The sequence below is a fragment of the Diplotaxodon limnothrissa genome, linkage group LG10 (genome assembly GCF_057381915.1).
Source record: "Diplotaxodon limnothrissa isolate DT_005_m linkage group LG10, D_limnothrissa_male_GT1.1, whole genome shotgun sequence".
Lineage (NCBI taxonomy): Eukaryota > Metazoa > Chordata > Actinopteri > Cichliformes > Cichlidae > Diplotaxodon > Diplotaxodon limnothrissa.
Window position 1 is genome coordinate 2,643,777 of NC_140605.1, and position 19,317 is coordinate 2,663,093.

The following is a 19,317-nucleotide window of genomic DNA, read 5'->3' on the forward strand; positions in this document are numbered from 1 at the left end:
TCTAACAGACGTCCTCTCCGCGTCTCTGTGTCCTCTGTGTCCGTGCGTCCTGCTACATCACTCCACGGCAGGGCTCTGCAAGCAAACACGGCCCCGCCTGCCCGCTCAGCATCCCAGAGACACTAGCCGAGGATGCACTTAGACGTCACGTTAGAGACAATCTAAAGAGGACTTCCGGTGTAACCTGCATTGTAAAAGCTCTTCCACCGTTTCGAAGCAGCGCAAATTGAAATACACCTCAAAGAAAAATAAACATATTAGAGGGATTTACCTTGTGTGTCGACAGGCTCCTATTAATAAACAGAATATCTGAGGGGAGCTACAAACACTGAAACACCGGCTCCCATTGAGACTATTGTGAGTTTCCTGTTAGTGCCGGGCTGATAAACATGCTGAGCTTGACGAACGGTTTGTTTTTACGCACCTGACCTACAGGAGGGTCATCCATCTTTTTATTTTTATTATTTTAGATATCATTTCATTTTCAAATAAATGCTTTGGTTCATTGCATATTTTCAATATTATTTACATGAATGTCAGTAAATATTAAGTCAGGTAATGCTGCAGTTCTATGCATGATTATAAAAGTATAAAAAAACAGACAGTATTGAAGGGAATTTTAAATAAAGGAAGGTTTTTATTGATTCTTTCTCATATTCTTTAAAATAAAGCCATCACAGCACTCATTAAATAGGCCAGTGATTCATGCAAAGTCTCCTCTGTGACAGAGCATATCGTCATTTGCAGATTGTGCCAACAACAGCAGAATACATGAATAATGCCGACTCCTTACATGCCCCGAGGGCCTGTCTCAAACCGGACTTTAGTTTAAGACATCAGAAAAACACATTGTTTGAACGGAAGCCTTATACAGTTCAGCTGTTAAGCTTTACAGACATGACCATTGATTTTTAATTCCTATTGTATTTGCTATTATTGTTTGTTAGTGGGTGCAAGTGAAAACTGATTGAGTAAGAGAGATCAAAGTGTTAATGAGGTAATTAGGGTAGATAATAAATAATTTATGAGGATGTAATCAAATAGAAGAAAGAAGAAAGCCAATAAAACCCACTGATCCAGCAAATGTCAGCCTAACTCATTAGAAAAAAGATAATGTGCATAGATTACAGTCCTATCAGTGCGTTGCTTTGTGACACAATGCATAATCTGAATCATCTATATGCTCCATCCACACCTTTGATGATCCCTTTGTTAATTTCGGTGTGTGTTTAGCTCACTTAGCTTAGCTACTGTTGTCCAGACTAGGTGTCTATTTACCTTACCTTTTGGAAATAGTTTTTAAGCTTTTATGCAGCGCTGACATAGACCCCATGTGACAAGAAATGTATAATTTTTTCTAACAAAAAGATGGAGCCTTTACAAATATAAACACTTATATGCATACAGCATGGCCATGCTAGCCAATGCTCTGCAGGAAGTCCACAGCTTTGTGGCTTGTTGTTCTTTGCTGGGGATCTCTGTGTAGTGCATTACTTGCTTGTTCAAAAGTCAGATTGCATAGATATGGACTGGCAAATCAAAGTCTTTGCTAAGCTTTTGAGATAAGCCGGTCAATAGGAAATGCTGGTGGAGAGGTGACAGGAGCAGACTTTGGACCTCCTTCTCTCGCTCTTCCTCTTTGCCTCCACTGCAGCGCCGTGGTTTGGATTTCTTCTCTTGTGGAAATCATGAAAATTAATTTTGCCCCCATGGCTATACCCCTCCACAGGAGACTGCAGACTGCCATGGTGCTGCAGTGGGTCTTCACCTTCCTTGGTCTGGGTGAGTGTTGACTTTTCTGTGTGAATTAAATTGGGAAACCTGTAGATGATGGAAGGATGCAAGAATGACTCTGCTAAAGAAGTAAAAGGATAAATGAAGATTTTCACATTAATATTATTGTTGTGAAACATAAACATGCTTGTTTAGCTGCTTTTGATAAAGTCACAATTAGTGCAAAACAGAGAGAACCTTTGTTTTACGTGAGCTGTAGTTCTGCATGGCCAGAAGAGGGAGCCAGACAGAAGAGCATCCATCCAAGTCATTTCATCCGCCTGTTGTTTTTGTAGTTCTGGAGAACAGAGCTCCTTAATTCAGGTTTCCAAGCTTTTTTATTTTTTGACACAGCCACAGAACCCTGTTAATATTTGCTGCCACACTTTATCCCACTGGCTCTGTTCAAGTTTACATTTGTATTCTTAGCCACTTCACCATCTCTGTAACTAGTTTATGAGCTCCCTGGTGCAGCAGGTGATACAAGTCATTCATAGCTAGGTTTGTGATAACTAGTATTTCAGTGTCCATGCTAAACACGAGCTTTGATTATTTGCCTTCATGCTATTTGTCTTTTTTCGCCAAGAGAGATTAAAAATATTGATTCGAAGCGTCCTGAAAGCAATAAAAATGAGAGTGATAGCAAATATACAGTTATAAAACCAAGATTGGCACTTCTAATACATATCTGTAAATCTGTAAAGGACTTCAAGACTCTGAGATGGTCTCCCCCCTGAACAGAGTCCAATTTATGCATACGCTATCATGGCTAACTCTGATATAGTTACCAATCATTTAGTGTCTGTTGTGTTAGTGAATGTCCTTCTCGTCTCAGCACCCACCTGCATCTTCCTGTTCTTTTACCTGATGTTCACTCGCTACTGGCTGATCAGCGTGCTGTATGCTGTCTGGTGGTACTTTGATTATGACACTCCTGCACGTGGAGGCAACAGGTCGCCCTTCCTGTGCAGCCTCAAAGTTTGGGAATACATGCGTGATTACTTTCCCATCAAGGTAAGAGAAAGCTTTAGACTTCTTGTTTTTGCGTCATCTATTTTTTGTGCAGGCACATTGCTTCCATAAGGAGACAGAAAATCAATATGTGGAGGATTCGCTTGTGCAAGGGATTCGCTTGTGCAAGAGAGTAGGACATCAGAACATCTGCCAGGTCATCTGATCTAATCTCCAGCCTGCAATGAGGAATGCTTCTTATCTATGTCCTTGGCAACAAATGATCCACAGATGGAGGACACTCCTCTGTTTCCTGTTGTAATTAGGTACTGTGACAGTGTTATACAGTGATAAGTGACACTCATAGCTAAATATATGAGTTAAAAAATGTGCATACACTACTGGTCAAAAGTTTTAGAACACCTCAACCTTTTTGCAATTCCAGTTGTTCAAGTCCAATGAAAAGGTAAGAGGTGAACAGCCAGAAATAAAAAAAAAAAGGTAAGGTTACCCAAAACTGAACAATCATGTCCATTTCAGAATTCTACAAAAATACCTTTTTCAGGAACAACATGTGTTAATAATTTAAAGCTGTTCTGCAGCAATGAAGGTTGATCAAGTCTCGAAAGCTGGTGCTACTAATTCCTACAGGTTTCCAACTTTTCTGGATTACTTACAGCCTCTTCTGTCTGCATGAAAGCCGTGCTGGAACACACTGTGGTACCAGGCCCTCGTGAGCATCAGTTGAACAGTATTGTACTGCTGAAAGTAGTGTGTTGCTACAAAAATGGTGAGAAAAAGGTGATTAACAATGGAAGAGACACAGACCTTTATAACACTTAAAAATAGGTCTGTCCTACAGAGAAACTGCAATGAAAGTCAGGTGTCGGTGACTACAGTTTCCCTAAACATCAGAAGAAACTGGAGCAAAATCTGACAGGTAGAGGTCTGCAGACCCAAAGACACAACTGAATCAGAGGACTGAGTTAACAGCTTGGGTGATAAGGGGCTCACGGGACAACAGTAGTCGTAGTAAGCAAGTCTCAGTTTCAACTGTGAAGAGAAGACTTCAAGCTGCAGGTTTGACAGAACAATGCTAAAACATCAGAATAAGACAAGGAGGCTTGTCTGGGCCATGAAACACGGCCACTGGACTACTGAAGACTGGAGGAAGGTATTATGGATGGATGAATCAAAATTTGAAATCTTTGGTTCATCAAGCAGGATCTTTGCAGGCGAGTAGATGAAAGGATGGTTCCAAGTCCAAGCTGTGCCAGAACTACCTCAGGAAAAAAGAACAAGATGGTGAGCTTGAAAACAGCAGCACAGTCTCCAGACTCAAACCCCATCGAGCTGGTTTGGGATTAACTGGACAGAAGAGAGAAAGCAAAGCAACTTACAAGGTCAACATTTATGGGAACTTCTGCAACAAATATGGGAAAAACTTTCTGAAGAATATTTGATTTCTGTCGTAGAAAGAATGTCACGGGTGTGTTCAGCTGTTATATCTGCTAAAGGAGGCTACTTTGAGTCAGAAGTCATTTCTGTTTTTTTAACTCCAGTTGCTTATTTGTACTTGGCTTTCATTTCAAGTTAAATGAGACATTAAACTGCACAACTTTCAATTACAAAAATTGGAAAAATTGTGTTCCAAAACTTTTGACCGGTAGTGTATTCATTCAATACTAAAAAGTCTAATAAAAATCCACATCTCAATAAAAATATTTCAAATATTTGTTTGTTTTGAAAGAAGATAAACAAACTGAAAGCATAAAAATAAAACCAAAAGCCCAGGGACCAACACCAGAGCACAAAGCGGGGGAACAGTCGTACATAACAAAATAAAGACAGGACTATATACACACAAGGGGCTAATTAGGGGACGAAAGAACAGCTCGGTGAAACTTACTTGATAAGGAGAAAAAGGGAAAAAAAGAAGAGACAAGACATGAGGGACAAAAGACTACCAAAATAAAACAGGATGTAATCTGATATAAGGTTAACACAGAGATGGAGACGTGACAAACTACAGGAGCACACAGAAGTATGAAGTGAAACTCAAAGAATGAAATATGAACCACAAGCAAAAACTAAATTGTCAAAGGTAAAAAAATAAAAAATAAACTGAGAAGGCCTGAGAATATAAGTGTAATGAAGCCAACCAGAAAACAGGAGCTATTAGGAAAGAATGTAAAATGCAAAAGAACTTAAAACTCAATAAACGCAGGAATCAAAAAATAATATGAAACTGAAACGTGGGTGAAAAACCCACGATCCATGAGAGAAGCTGCTGTAAATAAACGCTGCGTTGCCAAGCCCTGATTGTGCGTTACAGGCTCCCCTCTTGTGTTACATCACGCCCTCTTGTGACAGCATGGATGAGTAGTATTTTGTCTACACGACTATGAAGTGACTCCTGGCTTATTTTTTTAACCATGACAAATAACGGCAGAAGACCTTTTCTGTGAAATTCACAGAGAACAAAAACTCTATTAACAACATCTGCTTCATTACATGGATCGACTGCTCGCCCCTGGATGTGACTGATACTTTGGACCGAGCTGATAAGACAACGTGAAACAACAATGAAGCTGTTGTTGTTTTAGCACAAACCCCGTATAAGTGTTCATAAAGACTTGCTAAAAAACATTTATACTGAAGTTTATTTGTTTGGGTTTTTATTCTATGGGTGGATTCCTTAAAATTACTTTAAATAAATGTTTCACTGAAATCTAAAACTTATGATTACTAAAAATAATCATAAAGATCAACTTATTTTCCTCCTAGAAAGCTTTACATCTTAACAGAAAGTGATTGTAGATGTTTCATTTTGAAACTATCTGTAGTGCTGTAAGTGGGTCATATCTGTCTTTACGTGAAGAAGCCCTCGAAGCTATGCATGAAAACACAATAGAAACTGACCAGTATATTTGCTCAAGTCATTGGCTATTATTGTCCAGTAGACGAGCAATATGAAAGCTTGTCCTTTATCTATAGGTCAGCTATGTCAACGTGCAGTCGGCCATAAAATATGTCACACTTGGGGCTCCTTGGATTAGAAACATGATCGTGATACATTTAACAAAAAAATACAATACTGAAAATAATTTTAAATACAGTGACATGAATATTAATAATAAATACAACAAATAGTATCGGACACAAAATCACTAAAACTTTGTCTGCACATCAATAATAATAATAACAAGTAATACACACACACACACACACACACACACACACACATATGTATATATAAAATTCCCAGCACGCCCCTGCGGGCGGTTTATCCTTCAAGCTCGGGTCCTCTACCAGAGGCCTGGGAGCTTGAGGGTCCTGCGCAGTATCTTAGCTGTTCCCAGGACTGCGCTCTTCTGGACAGAGATCTCCGATGTTGTTCCCGGGATCTGCTGGAGCCACTCGCCTAGCTTGGGAGTCACCGCACCTAGTGCTCCGATTACCACGGGGACCACCGTTACCTTCACCCTCCACATCCTCTCGAGCTCTTCTCTGAGCCCTTGGTATTTCTCCAGCTTCTCGTGTTCCTTCTTCCTGATATTGCTGTCATTCGGAACCGCTACATCGATCACTACGGCCGTCTTCTTCTGTTTGTCTACCACCACTATGTCCGGTTGGTTAGCCACCACCATTTTGTCCGTCTGTATCTGGAAGTCCCACAGGATCTTAGCTCGGTCATTCTCCACCACCCTTGGGGGCATCTCCCATTTTGACCTCGGGACTTCCAGGTTATACTCGGCACAGATGTTCCTGTACACTATGCCGGCCACTTGGTTATGGCGTTCCATGTATGCCTTGCCTGCTAGCATCTTGCACCCTGCTGTTATGTGCTGGATTGTCTCTGGGGCATCTTTACACAGCCTGCACCTGGGGTCTTGCCTGGTGTGATAGACCCCAGCCTCTATGGATCTTGTACTCAGAGCTTGTTCCTGTGCTGCCATGATTAGTGCCTCTGTGCTGTCTTTCAGTCCAGCTTTGTCCAGCCACTGGTAGGATTTCTGGATATCAGCCACCTCCTCTATCTGCCGGTGGTACATACCGTGCAGGGGCCTGTCCTTCCATGATGGTTCCTCGTCTCCCTCCTCTTTCTTGGGTTTCTGCTGCCTGAGGTATTCACTGAGCACTCGGTCAGTTGGGGCCATCTTCCCAATGTATTCTTGGATGTTCGTTGTCTCATCCTGGACTGTGGTGCTGACACTCACCAGTCCCCGGCCCCCTTCCTTCCGCTTAGCGTACAGCCTCAGGGTGCTGGACTTGGGGTGAAACCCTCCATGCATGGTCAGGAGCTTTCTTGTCTTTATGTCAGTGGCTTCTATCTCCTCCTTTGGCCAGCCTATTATCCCAGCAGGGTACCTGATCACGGGCAGGGCGTATGTGTTGATGGCCCGGATCTTGTTCTTACCATTCAGCTGACTCCTCAGGACTTGCCTGACCCTCTGCAGGTACTTGGTGGTTGCAGCCTTTCTAGCGGCCTCTTCATGGTTCCCATTTGCCTGCGGGATCCCCAGGTACTTGTAACTGTCCTCTATGTCTGCAATGTTGCCTTCTGGTAGTTCAATCCCCTCAGTTCTGACTACCTTCCCTCTCTTTGTTACCATCCGACTACACTTCTCCAGTCCGAACGACATTCCGATGTCATTGCTGTATAGCCTGGTAGTGTGGATCAGTGAATCGATGTCTCGTTCACTCTTGGCATACAGCTTGATGTCATCCATGTACAGGAGGTGGCTGACAACTGCTCCGTTCCGTAGTCGGTATCCGTAGCCAGTCTTGTTAATGATCTCACTGAGGGGGTTCAGGCCTATGCAGAACAGCAGTGGGGACAGAGCATCTCCTTGGTAGATCCCGCACTTGATGGTGACTTGTGCTATGGGCTTGGAGTTGGCCTCTAGTGTTGTACGCCACATCCCCATTGAGTTCCTGATGAAGGCTCTTAGGGTCCCATTGATCTTGTACAATTCTAGGCATTCCAGTATCCAGCTGTGGGGCATTGAGTCATAGGCCTTCTTGTAATCAATCCAGGCAGTGCACAGGTTGGTCAGTCTGGTCTTGCAGTCTCGGCTGATTGTTCTGTCTACCAGTAGCTGGTGTTTTGCGCCTCTGGTATTCTTGCCAATTCCTTTCTGTGTCCCGCTCATGTATTGACCCATGTGCCTGTTCATCTTAGCCGATATGATGCCTGACAGGAGCTTCCATGTAGTACTGAGGCAGGTTATTGGTCGGTAGTTGGAGGGGACCGGTCCCTTCTTGGGGTCCTTGGGGATCAGGACCGTCCGGCCTTCAGTTAGCCATTCCGGGTGTCTCTCGTTAACTAGCAGCTGGTTCATTTGTGCTGCCAGACGCTCGTGGAGTGCAGTCAGCTTCTTCAGCCAGTAGGCGTGAACCATGTCTGGGCCTGGTGCTGTCCAACTCTTCATACTGGAGACCCTTTCTTGGATATCTGCCACTGTGATGGTTACTGGACCCTGTTCAGGGAGGTCGCTGTGGTCTGCCCTCAGATCCACTAGCCACTGAGCATTGCCGTTATGGGTTGCATCCTTCTCCCATATGCTCTTCCAGTATTGCTCCGTCTCCAGCCTTGGTGGTGCTGTTCTCTTATTGTTCCCTTGCCACTGAGAGTATATATATATATATATATATATATATATATATATATATATATATATATATATCATTAGAGGCCTCGTGTGAATATTTTGAATTTCATATATTAAATAATTTCTTAGAAAGAAATTTCTAAGAAAAAAAACCAAGAATGTTTTGTGCCATCTAGTTCAAACTGAATTCTGCCCAGCATCATCTGACTGCCACATTGGGCCCGAAACAAGGAGTCCGTGTGAGGGTAGAGAGAAGATGTGTTATTTAAAGTTTCCTAATTCCTTTCATTAGCGTGTCTTTGCCCACCGTTTCTAATACACCGTCACCAGCTCAGGCTGAAAGCTCACCAGCTGATGTGAGTGTCTTGGTTTCTAAAAGGACAAAAATGCATGTAGACGAGATAGTGACGCAAATTCAAATGTATCTGAAGGCAATTACAGAGGCACACATGGCGTCATTTTCAGGCTACAAAACATATTTTTGCATCTTTATGACGATAAACCACATTTAATCCTGACGCCACCACCAAGTTACCAAGTCCTGAAGTTGTCAGTGGTTATGGAAAAGCACTTTCTCACAAGTGATTTGGGGTGATACTCCTGTGTAGCCCACAGACTTTATCTGCCATGATTGTCTTCCCACAAAACTTCCCCAGGGTACATCTATGAATACCTTTCCACTAATGCAGCGGAAGATGCAGTGTGGAGCTAGGTCCACCTGGGAATTTGGGAAAAGTAGATATTTATCCTTTTGAAAACTATCTTGGCAGGAATGATAGAAACACAGATTATGTAACGATGAAGGCTCGACAGCAGGTCTTGGTGACACTACGATAGACACTTCGCTTACTTAGTGCCTCATCAGTGGAACTGGAGCTAATGTTTAACTTTGGGAGCCACCTGCAGCAGGTCTCCACAGCACGGACACCAACAATCAGCTCCACGAAGGTCCAGTAACATGACTTGCTTATATAAGCTTTACTCACAACCTTCATGTGATCTATTACAATCTGAGAAAGCTTTAAAATCTGTGTGAATGCACCCTTATTCATTAAGAAATAATAAAGAGAAAACATTACTGGAAAAACTGTATCAAATGACTGAAACTGGTTCTGAGATGATTGCCTGATAAAAGAAAAGTGTTGTCTTGAGTATGAATCTCACGCACAGATCAGTGAAGGGAGTGCTTATTTTTAGCGGACTAAACAAACGACATCATGGAGCTTTTCACTTGTGTCGCTTCAAACATTACAGAGAAATATCACTAAGTTTGCGAGGATTGATCACAAACACAGTGGCTCATAATTTACTTGCCAAAGAGCAAAATAAGCTGCATAAGCAGCTCAATGAAGCTCCAACCAATGGAGAAGAGCTGGGGAATGAATTCAGAGACTCAGCATCCGTCTATATTCACCAATTCCAACAAAAAGAACATCTCCAGCATTAAAGGAGAATCCCAAGAAAAAGGTTTGAGACAGAGCTGCTTATCTTCCTCGAGATTTTATTGTTGATAATCAGAGAGTGTTTTTTATTAAATATTGCTAATATCCAGTGTTTCTGTGACACCAGAAGTCTTTTACCTTGCAAATAGCAAGATGACCTTTGTCATGTGTAAACACTGGCACATCTCTTTAACCTTCCTGCCAAGTGACAAATATATGGAAGTACAAGATGTTCATTTCAACTTTTATATAAACTTGAAGTGAGCAACCCTGGACACTTATCGCCTTTGGAAACACGATGGGCCCCCATTGTGCTCACCTTTTAATATTATATTTTATTAAGTGCTTTTTTCACGTGAATAAAGGGTAGCTCCTCAAAACCCAGCTGAAATCTTCTGTACTTTAAGATGTGAGCCACAAACACTTTGGAAGACAGCCCTGGTCCAGTTGGCAGAACACAGCTGTGAAGTGGAAATTTGAAGCATTGCAAAAGTCTTTCAGTGACTCAGCAGACATCCACTGCAATCATTAGGCACGCTTCTGAAATCACTTTTGAAACTCAGAATATTTCCATATTTATTCTAGAGTTATGTTCGGGAGACATCTATGTTAGCCAGCATTAAAAAGAAAAAACAGGTAACATTTATGTTTAAAAGGTTTCAGGAAGATATTTTGTTTTCATGCTGTAAAACCTTCTATGTGCATGAAGGGTTAGAAAACTTGAACCTGCCAAACCTCTGCAACGTGCTCCTTATCTCTGTTTGAGGCTACTTTCTCCATGTAACTATTAACACATCACACCTGAATCTCTGACCTCCTGGTTGGCAGTAGAGTAGCGCTGTGGGCAGTGCCAACTGTATTTTGACCTTTCTAACAGTGTGCTGGGAGCCTAGAATGCTAAAAGCTAAATGAAGGGAAGGTGCTCCTAATATCTGAAAAACACTGCAAGTGCAGTATTTTTTATTCAAACGGTCCTGGTTATTTTCTGGCACATGAGCATATTGCAGAACCTCTCAGACAAGTCAATGATTAATTGTTCTTCACTGTTTTTACCATTTCTCCTTCATTTTTGTGTAATGAAATTTGGTACATGCAGGATATCCCCTGATTCCTTTCATCAAGTGCTGCGCTGAAATTAGAGGTGCATGTATTCATGCTTTAACTTTAGGCCCTACTTAAAAGATAAGGAACTGTTGTTTGCTTGCATCAAGCTGAATTTGAAACATCTTGTAATGTCAGTTATGTTATTTGTGTTTTATTTACATGATGACACCAATCAGGGTCATTTTAACCCCAATATAAAATATCTGAAATAAACAGACAACCAGCCAAAAGTGTCATGTAACAGCATTAGCTCTCCTTTTCATGACCAGAGCATGTCCCAGCTCAGCTCTCAGGTAAAGTAGGTCCAGTGACACCTTCAGTATTTTTACTTACTTTCTTTAGGACTCTTGGCTGGAGTTAATAAAGCTACATAAGCCCTCTAGCATTCCAAAATATTACTATTTTTTTTAAAAACAAAACAGCATCAGTAGATGTGAACAGACTAAAAAAGGCATAAAAATGAGGATTAATAGATAATAAAACACCTGTGCAACATGATAAAACATGTGTGTATCTCTGGGATCCAGTTGGCATTAGACACAGTTGTGATGTGGAAACTTGAACTCTGCATTGCATAAAATCTGGACGACGGAGGCAATAGTGGGCAGAAAATGTCTACTGGAAGCTTGAATGTGAAGACATGTAATAAAACAATCGCAGTCAGAAAATCTTTTGCAATACCCAGCAATGAAATTGCTGTGAAACAGTTGCTAAACTTCAACAGAACGAGGAGGAATTATACAAGTGGAGCCTCTGGTCATTTTTAGTCTCTGGTTGAACTCTGGTTGAACGGGCTTCTGGGCCTAGCCTGCACACTTTGTAAAGGAAGGAAATGTCCTATATGTAGAGTTTAGAGAAGAAATGCGTCGTTGGTACAGCTGATAACAAAACATGAAAAATAGCTTGAAAAAAGAAAACAGCTGGACGCCTCCAGGAAGATATTCATGGTTATATGTGCTATATAAATACATTTTGATTTGATTTGATTTGATGGTTCATCCAAGAGGCTTCTTAGGTTATAAAAATGGTGGTGAGTCCAAGTTATTAAACCCTGAGTGGTGCTCATCCCCTGAGGCGCGTTGATCTGCTATTGATCATGTGGATCATCACATCAGCCTACGTGTGAAAAAATGTGTGGGCCATTTCATTTTAAACTTCAATAACAGAACTTAAGGATAAATACATAAATAAATAATTTAAAAAACAAACAAAAACAAAACAACAACAATTTTATTACTTTTTATGCTCACTGCTGCCATCCTGGATTGTTAACTTTGGGAGGCAACAAAGCTGGAGCTGGTAGAGCCTGCAGTGACTTTCTGAGTTGAGGGAGATACCAGTTAAAAATTCTGACTCGGGGAAACCACTGCGTGACCCTGGCCCACCCCATCACATGACCTATTCTTTCACGAATGTTTGTAGAAGCAGTCTGCATGCCTAGATGATTGATTTTACACACCTGTAGCCATGGAAGTTATCGGAAAACTTAATTCAATGATTTGGATGGTCTGGAATATTTTTTAAAACATAGTGTTCGCTCAGTGTTTTCTGTTATATCTCCTTGTGTCAACCCCATAAGTTAAGTTAATGTATGTGTCTGCATTTCCCAGTTTAGCTATGACTGATTTCCTGTTTTTTTGTGTGTTCAGTCTTACTTCGCCCCGCCTCGTTGTCTGGATTATCTGTACCTGTGTCTTGCTTTCAACCTAAGTGAAAGTTTGTCGTTTTCCTGTTGTTGGGTTTTGGGGTTTTTGCAGTTTAGGTCCCCCTTCTTGCTATTCATGTCAAATATGGCCAGATCTATGAAACCACACTTGCAATATACCATTTACTTGTAGTATATACTGTATAATATTTATATATTTATGATGCTTTTTGTGCAGAAATACGGGCAATTTCAAAGGTTTCACATACAGTACTTCATCCTGCCAGTGTGGCTGTTAAAGTCATACCCAATCGAGTCCTGAAGCCTCAGGCAGGGGAGATGAGGGAAGGTTCAGAGGGTCAAAGACATTGTGTTGAAACTGAGATATTGAGGCACATGTTTGGACTGCAGCCAGAGCCAAGCAACTGCAACGCAAAGTCCAAAACAGCTCTTAGGCTGATGAGGATTAAACGGTTTACCATGATTCTGGTGGCCATTATCATCCCGAGTATGTCTGCATGCACTCTTGACTATGTATACATCTACAAATATCATCTTTCCCCTCCCTTCAGTTGGTGAAGACGGCTGACTTAGATCCCAGGCATAACTACATCCTTGGCTTCCATCCCCATGGTGTGCTGGTGGCAGGAGCCTTTACCAACTTCTGCACCTACTCGACAGGCTTCAGACAGCTGTTTCCAGGCATCACCAGCTACCTGCTCATGTTGCCTCTTTGGTTCAGAGCTCCATTCTTCAGAGACTACATCATGTGTGGAGGTTTGAGCTATTGACATTTCAATCATATTTCCCATTCTTCTTTTTTATGTATGTTAAAATAAACATATTGTATTTGAACACTTTAAATATTTTTTCCTTCTGTTACAACATTGCAGGCCTGATTCCTTCAGACAAAGAGAGTGCCACTTATCCACTCTGCAAAAAGAAAGGTGGAAATGCTATTGTGATAGCTGTTGGAGGGGCACCAGAGGCCCTTGATGCCCACCCAGGCACTTTCAATGTACTCTTGGCCCATAAAAAAGGCTTCATCAAAATGGCCATGGAGTATGGGTAAGATCAGCCACCCCTGAGGCAATGTGGAAAATTCTGCTCCATCTACGCCTCTGAAATGGTTTTGCTTATTAAAAAGATTGTCAATCTATTCATTTTAGGGGTTTTTTGTAGCTTGACTCCTGAAACTTATTCAAGTGACTTGCATGGAATTTCCTGGGAAAGCGCATATTCTGCTATGAGATCAGTTAGAAATAAGAAACCAATAGAGCTCAACCATTTTTTTCCCAGAGCTCATCTGGTACCAGTCTTCTCTTTTGGGGAGAATGAAGTGTATGACCAGGTGGAAAACCCGAGGGGAACCTGGCTTCGATGGTTGCAGGAAAACCTGCAAAAGATCATGGGTGTCTCTCTTCCTCTCTTCCATGCACGAGGCATTTTCCAGTACTCCTTCGGCCTTATGCCCTACAGAAAACCTATCAACACAGTAGGTGAGTAAGCAGCTTTACTCCACCATCACTACGTGCAGCTGGATGGATACTTGGGCAGCAGTGTATATTAACACTCTAAAGGCCTAATAGATATCTTCCCTCAGGTAAAAACATATAGTAAAGCATCCTTGCACTTCCCAATAAGTTTTCAACTTTGTGAGAAGTAACTGACGTCACTGAGTTCAGTTTCGGTGCATGTGAGTAATGGCGATCAGATATAGAGGGAGATTCGCTGTGAGAACAAACACACCGTCCTTTGTAACTGGCTGGCACGCAGTCCGCACGCTCAGTAAACATCTTAAACATACTGTAACTAAACAAAGTACATAAAGCACTTTGTCACATCTCTGCAGTTGGGCGGCCAATCAAAGTGGAGAAGAAAGCGAAGCCAACTGCCGAGGAACTTGATGCCCTCCACCAGCTGTACATGGATGAACTCAGCAATCTGTTTGAGGAGCACAAAGGCAACTATGGAGTAGACAAAGACACACACCTGAACTTTGTCTAAAGTGCAACAAGGCCTGGGTGGAATTGGACGCCTCTTTGTAAAGCTCTGGTGCTGCAGATTCTGTACACCTGCTCACAGCTCATCCTTTAACTAAAGACAAAGTGATTGTTTGTACGCTCGCACCGGGCTGAGCAGGAGCTCCATGTGACTCAAGGCTATTGCAGAGGTCTGTGTTTAAACATGTCCTGTCTCAATAAAGCCCAAACATGTAAGCTGGAAAGGCTGTCTTTAAAATCTCAGATCAAATGAAAGATGTTCTACGAGTGCATTAAAATTCATCATGAAACTCTAATAATGTGTTCGGTTCATTTGGATATTTAGAGTTCAGAAGCAGTTGTGTAATCTCACATATTCATGTATTAAAGATTTCATGTGTAGCTCTTTCAGCTTCAGTGTCTGAGAACAATCTCTCTTTGAAACGACAGTTAGGCTGACTCATGCTTACACGGTGAAGTCTAATGTAGTCTGAAAAAAGGGAAAGTTTTCTGTGTTTATTTAGTCATGATTATCAAAGAAGCCAACCGAGGCCACACAGCCAAGACATCTTGACCTCACCTGTAATTGTAAATGATTTATTCTGCAATGACTGCCAGAAAGGAAAAGTTGCTCCCTTGGTTCTTTTTTCACCTGGTGCATGACTGTGGAGCGAAACATGAACGTGGGCCCACAGCTGGCACACGGGCCTCGCTCTGGGAACCTTGGATTTAGACTGTTGCCCTTCCTCTGGGGCTACATGTGAACATTGCAGTTGTTGCATATGAGGTGTTGGGATTTGTGCAAGGCCCGAAACTTTCTCAAATAGAGTCATAGGTTGAAGTCAGATTACAACATTATACTGGCAACACTGTAAAAGAACGGAAGCAAAAACTGCAGGATTCATTTCATATTTTAAACAGTACACTCCATACAGGCAGCACAAAATCAGCGGGAATTTCCTTCTTTTGTCTTCAGAGATGTAAAAGTAGTGTTAAGTAAGTCTCGCACCGTTACTGGTTACTTTTAGGATTATGATTTTGAATCCAAGCATTTCACCCATCATGGTTGTTTTTACTTATACTGTTAGGTACAGGAGCTGTACATGTGGTGCCTTTGGCTGGCTGAGCTGTGGTTTTCAAAACCCAACCATCTCCTGGAGCTGCTTTTAATTGTTGGCAAGGAATCATCCAAGTGTCTTCCTTCAGTGTCTGCCTTTCAGGCCGTCAGTACTATTGAGAACAGTCTTAATGATCGTTTTAAAATTCTTAGATATATTTTTATTACCAAGTGAGACGTGAGAATAAATATGAGTGTGTGTGTGTGAGTTATTGTATTATTAGAAATCACAGGTTAAAGGGTGTCTGGTTTTTTAATCTGAGTCCCAAATGATAAGAGTGTCTGTGAACTTTGGCAGGTGACTTTTATATCACATGGCACAATTCTGATATTTCCAAATGAAATAACTGACAGACTGGACAATGCCCTGCTCCTTTCAACACAGAGCAGGCAAGATATACTGTATGTGTGTACGTGTGTGATGAGCTGACAAAAATGCTGACTAAAGGACGAGCAGATGTGGGTAGAGAATAAGAAAGAGATCATCTTTAAATAAAGCAGTCTGCACGTAATATAGCGAGTCCCTTTTAACCTTGTCTTGTGTCCAACTCTACAAAGTACAACATGAATCAGAATTTAGATTTCTCGCTGGAAATTATGAGCTTGTCTATAGACTAATGTCAGCGTACCATTTAAAAATCCTGTATCTGTTATCAGGAGGCATTAACGCACATCAGACATTGATACTGTCAGCAAGACCTCTGCTGTCAGCACTGTGCAAAAGTCTTGAGTAATGCCTCGTTTCTTTATTTTATGCTTGCAAGGATCCAACCTTGTTGTAATTTCTAAAGTGCTCTTGAGCAATAGTTCTCCAGGCTTTCTGAGATCTATCAGTGTTTTTCATTTCTGTCTTGTCTGGACAGAACACTATAGTCACCGACTGTACCTGTACTGTGATGTAGTGTAAGATCATCTTGACAGAGAACAGAACAAAAGGCAGCCAACAGCTGAAGAAAAGTTTTGGGATGTCTGTCAAGAACCCTGCAGAACTATTCTCAAAGACTGCTTAAAGAATGACAATAAACACTGAGAGTTCAGGCTGTGCTGAAGAATAAAAGCAGTCATATCAAATATTGACTTTCAAGCTTGCAAGAATTCGAAAGACACTGTTTTTGCCTTATATGCTGCATTTCTCCGTCAATGAATAAAGAAATGAGGGATCAAGACAGTAATGATGCTAAACCACGTTTACACTTATAACAACATAATGGCTCTATATTAAAGCAGTGTAGTTGCTAAACTGGCTTATTTTAGGTTCCAAACAGCCCACTATTGAAAACACAAAGCATAGTATTAAACGAACAGTATCCCATGGAAGGCCTCGAACTGCTGAGCAGTTTAAGTTTAGTGTTGAATGAAGATGTGATGCAGCGTAGTGGCAAACATGTCTGTGGGAAAATGTTGCTGCCAATAAACTCAAAATGAGCTCATATTTCCTCTCTCCCGTCAAATAAACAAGAGGTTTAAATAATTATTCATCAGCTGCAAATCTCTGCAGTGGGATTTTTTTTAAAAAAATCTTACAAAGTGTTTCACGTTTCACAAAAGTCGAAACAGCAGAATTCACCAGTAATCCACCAGGCGTGATGATCCTGTTATTAGTCTTATCAGTGTAAAGTGATGAAAATTTAATGGGGCATGTTTTGTGCTTTGGAAACAGTCCTTGCCTGCTAAGTATGTTGTTAGTGTGTTGTAGATTGTACTCATACAGTACAGTAGACAATGCTTTCAATGTTTGTTTGGTCTCAAGCTGCCGTTAGGTGGGTGTGGGGTGTGAGTGAGGTCAGGATAACAACATTATTGACTTATTTTTGAAGACAGTGGTCAAAGTACAGAATCCTACAGGGCACATCTTATCTTTGTGGCTTTTAAGCGTCACGATCTAAATACTCATTAAAATATAACGTAATATTGGCTCTATCGTCCCAAATGAATTACAGCATTTTAAGAAATGAAAAGTTGCTTTAGAGCAGAGAGCTTACATGAGACCTTATTATATTAGGGGAGGAAGTCATATCTGTAGATAACGGGATATCTGTTCTACAGATTATTATTATTATATGAGAACAAGAAATTCTGCAACAGTCGGGGTAAGCAGGATGGATTATTGCAGGTGGTGCATAATTTCAGAATTAACTGTCACCACAGCAGAAAAAACTGGAGCTGAACACTCGAACTCCTCACACCACAATCAAAAGCCAGCCAGAGGCGGCACTGAAGAAAGAATAAACAATACTAAAGACTGTACTTTAAAAGCAGATTATTCCAGCACTGCTGCTGCTGATGCTGTTGCCCTGAATTATTTCTCAACACTGACCTGATGTCAAGGACTATATAATTGATTCATCCAGAAGCTGTTATATTTCTTGGCTGGGTCCCTGTAGATATGCGATATCAGTTTTTGGATGAAGCACATTAGATACAAAGTGCAAGAGATTTTTTTTCTTTTTTACTGGAACAGACAGGAAATTATATTTAATTTGTTGAAGTCAAAAGAGGTAAAGCCAAAGAGCAAACATTAAAAAGCATGACTTCAGCAGGATCATGAGCTCAGACATGACTTCATTGAAATCTTCAGGCTCAATTGCTGCACAATCAAAGCTAAAGATCTAAAACAACACATCCAGCGTCCTATATGGTAATATGCCCCCATCGATATTACTATTTAAACTTCAAGTATCTTGTGCTATTTCATCTAAATGCCATTACATAGTAAACAGTAGATATTTTTACACTGTGATTTTGGTGGTTTACCTTCTCCACGGGTGGGCTCACATTTTCAGCTGTTTGCCAGCAGCTTTACTTTAGTCATGTGTCCTGCTGGGTCTGGCTTGGTGAGTATCTCTGCAGTGCCAAGTGCAGAGGATTTACCTGAGCGCTTTCTTGGACAGATGGCTGCCTCTGTAACCTGTTACACAATGCAACCTACAGCTGCCCGTGTTTGGAGTCATGTCATGACATATTGAGCACTTTTCAGTGCAGCAGGTTCAGTTCAGTTTTTTTTTAAAGGTCTGATGTTGGTGATTTGGTTGCAGCATTGATACAGAGCACATTCCAGTTCACGAGAATAAAAGAATAAATACAATATTGTGGAAAAGTCAAAAGTGATATAAGTCTTTAAATCTTGCTTCCAAGGATTCTGAAAGCAAGATATAAGCTGATGTTTTCGGACATCAGCCGCCTTTTCATCCATTTTCAGTCACGCACTGTTTTTTTTTCCTTTGTTAAGCTCCTTAACACGGACCTATGCATCGTTCAAGCAAGAAAAAGGAATCTAACTCAAGGGATGAACCAGTGTTGTGTCTACACATGGTGAACAACTTAGATAAGTCAGTCATGGATTGGCCTGGACTTCATTACTGAACAAGTGTGGGATCATCTTGACAAAGAAACGGAGACGGCAGCATCCAAGGAAGAGCTTTGAGTCTCCGACAGGAAACTATAAGCTTCAGGCTGTGCTGAAGAACTCAGTCATAACAAATACTGACTTTCAAGTTCAATATAATTATTAGAACGTTTTCTTGTCTATTTTATTTCAATGTATGTTTGCACGTGTCAATAAATCGTTGCACATATTTCCCATTTTCCCAGCAAAATATAAAGGAATATAGCGCAAGACTTTTGCACAATACTGTACATAGATTACATATGTGTTAAATCTTAGATCTTAGGAAAATGATTCGCAGCT

The 19,317-nt window shown here is 41.2% G+C and overlaps 1 protein-coding gene across 1 annotated transcript; it reads left to right on the forward strand.

Moving 5' to 3' along the window:
• The first annotated feature begins 1,648 nt into the window (after positions 1-1,648).
• Positions 1,649-14,809, forward strand: mogat2 (monoacylglycerol O-acyltransferase 2). Its single transcript, XM_085363297.1, has 6 exons — positions 1,649-1,782; positions 2,609-2,787; positions 13,103-13,307; positions 13,424-13,598; positions 13,830-14,029; positions 14,383-14,809. Exons 1-6 carry the CDS (start codon positions 1,689-1,691, stop codon positions 14,535-14,537), a joined length of 1,008 nt encoding a protein of 335 aa, XP_085219423.1. The 5' UTR covers positions 1,649-1,688; the 3' UTR covers positions 14,538-14,809.
• The last annotated feature ends 4,508 nt before the right edge of the window (positions 14,810-19,317 follow it).